Below are 7,015 nucleotides of genomic sequence, written 5' to 3'. Positions count from 1 at the left end.
AGTTCACTCAACAAAAAGGGTTGACGAAAGAATTCGGATGGAGGTGTACGAGAAACAACAGGAATATACCAAAACTCCCTCAGAATTTCCACATTGTCACCAACCCATGTGGTTCACTTTGTACATATTTTCCAACACTGCTCATCACGATCAATTCCACTACCTTCAACATCCGGTCACGACTGCCAGATATTATATAGTCTTCTCCTGTCCACCGTAAACACGTCACCGGTGCTGTGTGAGACGTAAGGACATACTTTACAGTGTAGTTCGCTCCTAAACACAATCCTACCACACTCCCTTGTGCTGCTACTGTTACTACCATCCCAAACCCTTATGCTCATGTCCTTTGACCCAGTAGCGATATTGGGCACTAACTGTCCATCACTCAGTAGATGGAAAGGCTGCCATGTCCCACATGTGATAGGCCCAGTATGACCTACAATGATACTGCTACTCCTCTAGCACGCATGCACAAACCTACCCTTCAACGTCCCTAACTTCTGGCCCTTAGCCCCGTCCCAAACAATAGCAGTCTTGTCCATACCAGCCGACAACAGCCTCTTACCATCACCAGACCAAGCAACGAGGAGCACCCAAGATGCATGGCCCTACCCACAGAACCGATGCCCAAGCCCCCCATAGGCTCCCCTTCCTACCTTGCAGGTGTGCGCTGGCGTCTCAGTAAACAGATCCCATAACCTCACAGTACAGTCCCCCGAGCCTGTTGCTAATCGCGAACCTGAACGCCATGAACCATCCCACAGGGCCGCTCTCAGTCGTCCTTACCATCAGGACTGAAGGCAGCGCATAGGACGGAGTCCGTGTGGCCTGTCATAGAAGACGTGCATCGTGTAACAGGTCGGACTCGGAAGCGGGCCAGAGGATGGTACCTATCACAGACCATTGGTTCGACCATCGAGATCTGTTGCATTGCTACTCACTTAAAGGATTAGACGAGTCTTATTTATCAATACTCACGAAAATTCCGGGATTTATGCGGAAACGCTTTGCCATCCATCACAAGATCCGCTCCTCCCACAACACACAAGACGAGCGAGTCTTAACGAACCGTAAAAGCCCCATCACAACAATAACGTCAGTTATTACCGAACTCTGAGGGTCTGCTCAGCAGAAGGCTGACTCTCGAGTGCCGTCCATGCAGCATATAGTGTCGATGACACTTCCTGTGTGCCTACAGGACACGTGCATATCATATCACCATGCCCACGCTGGCCACCTACTATCGTTCAACACAAAGGAATAATCAGTGTCCTGTATCTCATCTCGCAGGTCCTCATCCTTAGCGCCCTAACATCACACTTCAATACCAGCCATCATACAAAACCCATCTACCTGGCCAACGTCAGAAAGCAACAACTCCTTCAGGAGCGACTGCAACTCGCTTCTGTCCGTATTAAGTGCCAGACTGAGCTCAGATCCCGTACCAACTCCTGAACACATCACAAACTACTCCTCAATCTGGTCCTCGCATAAGCCTACCATCTGCACTGACGAACTGTATGATGACGGTCTCCTCCGGGGATATTGCAGGGCCCTCCTTCTTCTTCTTTGAGGCCAGAACCCGGCCCTTAGGGGCTGCCCTTTTCTGTGGAGACGGCTGTGTTGCCATCACTAGATAGGAGAGTAGCTCAAACCCTACACGACTCACAAGAGGCCCGAACTCGACCCTCGATAGGAGCTGTAAGTTACAAGGGCTCAATGCAGCGAAGAGCGACGATAGCAGCAGACACAGGAGGAGTAGAAGGAGGAGACGACGATAAAAGGGAGAAGGAGGAAGACATATAAAACGTTTATATTCTTTATCGTAAATTTCGACAATACCAACAATGTATGAGATCGACAAGCACGCCCCCGACTGAGACACTGACTACTGACCAGTACAAAATAGAGCATCCAGCCGTATGCACACCGACACAGGATTCTCCACTCAGGCTGAGGAATCACATCCTCATCATCGTAACGGAAAAGGAAGATGAGACATGTGTCCGAAGATACCACGATATCACCACAAAAACATCCCTCATATCCTACTCGGTGCTATAAAGGGTATTTTCCAATGCCCCCGTTCTAGACAGTTACTGATGGGAGGCGAAAACTATCTATCACAGTATTGATTAATATAGTACAATAATGGTATAATACAGATGAGCTGCTACTACAAGAAGAGGTAGAATAAAAGCATCAAGTGCCGAGAACAATGATATAGGTCAACAACAACAACACTCACAGAAGGAGGTGATGATGATTATGATGCATGGTGCCGGGATCGAACTCGGGATCTCTTGAGGACTCGAGAAGATTGAAACACACCACATTACGCCATAGAATAATCAACCAGTCTTCACTGAACCACTTAGAGGACCACAATAAGGGAAAGTGTCGATGAGTAGCATCTTCACGCGCCACGAAATTACAAGTTCACATCCGAATTCTACGGCCGGATCGAGACTCCTTCAAGTATATCGGCTCATACCTGTCATAATCATCATAACTACTCCACAACGCGCAATAGGTCGGACCTCTGCCTCCGCCGTAGTAGACCGGCAAGCGTGGCACATTTGACTGCTGCAGCATTGGTGCAATGAGCCCTCCTCCTCCTCCCCTGCCACCATAACGGGGATCCTCGTACCTATTCTGGTGTTTCCTCTGGAGCTCAGTAAAGAGATCCGTCGTCATCTTAGATTGATGCACCAAATAGCGTTCCCTCGCATACCTACCATCACCCCAATAGACCAACACACGACAACCACGCCTTACTTATCAAAGGACCCTCCGACCAGCCAAGACTGTGCATCAGCGATTTCGGTTTGACTGTGACTGTATAGGCAGTTTTCTCCAAAGTAGCAGTTTCGTCCCCAGCGGCACATCTGGGACTTGTGCATTTTTTTCAGGCCCTAGACACCACCACTCCAGCAGCCTCGACCCCAAGGAGCTTACTATTACCTCACCGTGTGAGATATCGTGGCTGAATCGGCAGGCAGACCCCCTCTTACACCTCCCATATTGGAGTTCCTCACGACATGCTCTAGACATATCACCAACCAGCCTCAGCCTGCACGGGTGTTTTGTAGCAACACCCCCTTCACTGGGAGGAGGAGGATGATATGAGTTCATTTCCCTACGATATGCCAGCGAGGGGCGCCCATGGGGGCCGTGGTGTGCGTGCTGATAAGACGAACACAAGTCCGAACAGACACACGCTGGAATGTACATCCGCTTTCCCCCAGCTGAGCTCTTCTCACTTGCTGACTTACAGTGCCAGTATACGGAAAACAAGGAGATGGACCCCCGAAATTCGTGCATATTTTCTCCACCCCACAAGAGCCTACCGTCGAGCTTATCCCTCTGCCCACTTCCACCGCACTGCCAGGTGTCCACGTCTTCTCTTGTGCATAAGCCTTGAGAACCAAGTCAGCTACCTCCTGAGTACACTCAGGACAGGTGCAGGGCATGGCCCCCCATGCAACCCTAAGGGAGGTCGACAACGCCATGGCCTGTGGAATGATGGGCTCCTGAGCCATCAGACTCGATCGAGCAGGAACCTCGCATGATTGTGATGGACTAGCAGAGGGTGTGGTCGAACTCGAGGCTGCAAGCTGAACATGATAGCAAATTGGCAGCAGACCGTCACGCGCCACGAAATACCTGTTCAGGTTTGCTGCTAGGCAGACCTTCCGATGACAGGCTTGAGCTGCCAGACGCCGTTGATTGAGCTGAAGAGCCCCTACGAGGCTCCTCCCTATCATAGTCCTCCTCAACACTCTCCCCTATAGAGGACGTCTTGTCCGACTCCCCTCGGCGGCTACCTCCACCTCCCTTCCTGAAATCCTCTTATTCCATTCACCACAGCTCTGCCACCAATACGGATCCTACCTTCCATCACGATACCCCTTAGGTCCTCCGCAAAAGCGGTAACGAGCCGCCGCTCGACCACCCCCCTTACCCTTGGGGTGATGGGGCTTAACAACCCATTTCAATGTGCCTGTTGCTGGCCCGTTACCACGCCATACCTTATTGCGTCGAGAAGTGCCCTCAAGTGGCTTCTTATCGTCCTTCAGCCCAGCAGCACCAACGTCACCGATCTTCGCATAAGACATTTGACGATAAACAACCCGACAGCGAACCCCCATTGGCGGCCAGGCACACTACGTAACCCAACACGCTGTTCTCAACAAGAGCATGCACAGTGGACATCAGTAAAAAGGATTGATAAATAAGTTGAATAGTTCTATCCCCACCACCTAGCCATGTGATCCCTCTCTTGCTGTGAATTGAACATCAACCACACAGGAGCATATGAGCTCGCCGGGCGCCCATTGGACCACCTGAGGAGCCCTCCTACCGCGCCCCCTACCCCAAAGAGATACTACCTCGAACACTGCAACTTGAGGCCCTTACAGCTGCTGCCTCCACCATTGCAACGGAGAGCATTGGCAGGAGGAAACAGGTCGTACTTTTCCGCATGAACCTTCCTAAGGCACTTCAACTGGTACGCGTAGCGGAAAGTCCGAGCATCCGACACCTAAGGGTCAAAAACTGGTGTCGAGACGGCGGAGCGAAGCAAAAAAGTATCACATCGATGATTCCAGTGTCACCAACAATCCTGGTCGCGACCATCTGACTGGCCGCTGAGAAGCGAGATGAGAACGAGACCACGGGCTGGCCCGGGCGGATCTGAGACCACTACTCGTAATGCTATAGATGCCAACAATCTCAATTACATTATAAGTAGTGGCTCCTGCAGCGGCCATACCACTCCTCCACCTCATCACGAAAGCATCACGATCCGCCTTAGTTTGGAACATGAAGTAAGTCTTCGCCTCGTAGTTGGTGGTGCCCATATAACTGCATTCGAGCCGAGCCACCGAACAGCGCCCCTCAGGACCACGACAATGGAGCTCTGCCGGAGCAGTGTACCCCGCGGTATGTGGCGGCTGGTTTCTTCTACAGCGGAGGTCTCGAGGCCCATCATAATGTTGACCCCTCCAACGACGAGACTCCTACCACGACCCAATATCACTCCAATCTCAACTTCCCCTACCCTAAAGATCCCATCCTCGTGCCCTTTCGCTGTATCAAATACACTCAGATAAGCCGCGCTTGGGAAGCTTGGGTTGTTGAACGACACCAGAGCCTCATTAGGGCCCTATAACATCACTTCCAACCAAAGCCGCCGAAGGCACCAACCAAGCCGATCCCATCTTACCAATAGTCCCCGACTCCTTTGATCATACCCTCCCCTGCTCTGTTGCTGGAGGTTGCCAAGTCCTGCGATAACAGCCGTACCTCACTCCGCTCAAATCCAGTTACCGTTACCTGTGGCCATCGTTCCTACATCTTTACGAGTAACTCCACCCATGCCATCGCTCCAAGGGTCGGGGGCAAACTCCAGCTCCTCGCCCAATGAGGGGTTGAGACTCTTATCAGTGAAACGGTAACTCTCAGCCAGTGGGGTCCTCAAGTCCCTCTTGGGCCTGCCTTCAGGAGATCCTCTTGTCACTGGGTTCATGCCCGAACCCGAGGATCCACTGCTGGGGGCACGAGTTGGAAGCGAAGGGACGATGCCCACGTTGGCAGGTAAGCCTGCTAACGCAGTCGGCTGAGCGGACGTAGTGCTCGTGGGTCTATCAGTACTGCCAGGACCACCGAGAGAGTCCAAACTATCGCGCCGTGGTCCATCTAGAACACCGCCAGAATCCAATGCTTCCCCTGGGCTACCACGGAAGCCTCCGCCTGCACGGCTGAGGGGGTATCCGTCCTGACCACTAACGACTCCATCTAAGACGCCACGGGATGCACTGCCCAAGGCTCCATTGGGGCTACCAAGAGCATCTCTACCAGCACTGTTAGAGGAGTCTTCACCAGCACCCCCGAACGGATTAGCATCGGCACCGCCGAACGGGTTAGCGTCAGCACTCCCAAAGGGGCTAGCGTCAGCACTCCCAAAGGGGCTAGCGTCAGCACTCCCAAAGGGGCTAGCGTCAGCGCTCCCAAAGGGGTTCCCACTGGCACCTTCCGGAGGCCTGTCGGCAGCATTATCCGATCCATCTCCTTCTCCACCTCCTCCCTCACCACCAAAGGGGTTCGACATCGAGCTATCGGAGGCTACCGGGGGGTCTTCCACCCATGAATCCGATGTTTCCTCACCATCTCCAGGACGAGAGTCTTCACCCCAAGCAGTTGGCTCCTCCCCAGGGCCTCCCTCACCCAAGCCACTATTATCCCCAGCCAGCGAGTCGCCTCGCCAAGCACCGATCCCCCCTGGGATATCCTCTGCAGCATCAACGTCCTCAGACCCACCCCAGGCGCCCTGAAGTAGAATGCACCCAGCAAACGTCAGATCCAACCTACCCCAAAGGGGTTCACATCCTCAAACGGGTTGCTCCTGAAAAGATGAAAATCATATAAACCGACCAGACTGACAATAGCTTACTCCTCGGGACCGCCACCTGAAACAGCACAACGTTGAATCACGAGCACCACACGTCTTAGCGATACCTATAACTCCAACCAGCAGTACACAGCCGACGAGGTGGAACATCGTTATGAGGTCGATAACAAACAAATAAGAGTCAACTACAATGAAAGCGTCTACATGGTAAAAATCCGAAACTCTGAAAATATCATTTCGATTCGATGCCGGCCGGTGGTTTAAGTAAGCGTTGAGCGCTCGGGACTAGGCAGCACTCGAGAACGTGGGAAAATCAGCGCATGAAGACAGAGTGATTCGAGCTGGAATGTAGCAGACGATTATACGTGTGTAAAAACGTCAAGTGCGCGAAGAATTCCGCCACACCCGCGCAAAACGGCGCCTAAAATCCACAACAAGAATATTCTTCCAGCGGAGAGACGCCTTTGCCTCCACCGATATGAACACTTATACTCGCTATATAGCGGCTACATATCACCCCAATCCTGTGGTGAGTACAGAGTACGGAAACATTGAGGCCCAGAGGATGCGACGAAGCCTCACACTGTCACCTCCGAAGTG

General features: G+C 52.3%; 4 protein-coding genes across 4 annotated transcripts in view; all 4 read right to left on the bottom strand.

Annotated features, from left to right (window-relative positions):
* Pmar_PMAR000129 (WD-repeat protein, putative) overlaps positions 1-1,650 on the bottom strand; it is a 3,148-nt gene extending 1,498 nt beyond the window's left edge. Inside the window, exons 1-9 of the mRNA XM_002781700.1 lie at positions 1,504-1,650; positions 1,357-1,454; positions 1,245-1,311; positions 1,111-1,195; positions 790-893; positions 660-742; positions 485-611; positions 323-439; positions 164-276 (exon numbers count right to left, since the gene is read on the bottom strand). Coding sequence (XP_002781746.1) covers positions 164-276; positions 323-439; positions 485-611; positions 660-742; positions 790-893; positions 1,111-1,195; positions 1,245-1,311; positions 1,357-1,454; positions 1,504-1,633 — 924 coding nt within the window. The 5' untranslated portion in view covers positions 1,634-1,650. The remainder of the gene's footprint in view (positions 1-163; positions 277-322; positions 440-484; positions 612-659; positions 743-789; positions 894-1,110; positions 1,196-1,244; positions 1,312-1,356; positions 1,455-1,503) is intronic.
* Positions 1,651-2,442: 792 nt separating this feature from the next.
* On the bottom strand, positions 2,443-4,121 carry Pmar_PMAR000128 (hypothetical protein; the record flags this gene model as incomplete). Its single annotated transcript, XM_002781699.1, has 8 exons — positions 2,443-2,497; positions 2,654-2,737; positions 2,782-2,918; positions 2,973-3,049; positions 3,147-3,189; positions 3,354-3,620; positions 3,670-3,844; positions 3,898-4,121. 8 exons carry the CDS (start codon positions 4,119-4,121, stop codon positions 2,443-2,445), a joined length of 1,062 nt encoding a protein of 353 aa, XP_002781745.1.
* A 131-nt stretch (positions 4,122-4,252) lies between these two features.
* Pmar_PMAR000127 (hypothetical protein) lies at positions 4,253-4,865 on the bottom strand (the record flags this gene model as incomplete). The annotated part of the gene is made up of 4 exons (XM_002781698.1): positions 4,253-4,349; positions 4,395-4,546; positions 4,600-4,698; positions 4,746-4,865. The coding sequence occupies 4 exons, from the start codon at positions 4,863-4,865 to the stop codon at positions 4,253-4,255; spliced, it is 468 nt and encodes a 155-aa protein (XP_002781744.1).
* Positions 4,866-5,320: 455 nt separating this feature from the next.
* On the bottom strand, positions 5,321-6,565 carry Pmar_PMAR000126 (CSP, putative; the record flags this gene model as incomplete). The annotated part of the gene is made up of 4 exons (XM_002781697.1): positions 5,321-6,334; positions 6,376-6,409; positions 6,458-6,473; positions 6,499-6,565. The coding sequence occupies 4 exons, from the start codon at positions 6,563-6,565 to the stop codon at positions 5,321-5,323; spliced, it is 1,131 nt and encodes a 376-aa protein (XP_002781743.1).
* Positions 6,566-7,015: the final 450 nt, after the last annotated feature.

The sequence above is a fragment of the Perkinsus marinus genome, assembly GCF_000006405.1.
Source record: "Perkinsus marinus ATCC 50983 genomic scaffold scf_1104296941728, whole genome shotgun sequence".
Classification (NCBI taxonomy): domain Eukaryota; phylum Perkinsozoa; order Perkinsida; family Perkinsidae; genus Perkinsus; species Perkinsus marinus.
This window is presented reverse-complemented; position numbering and strand designations above follow the sequence as displayed.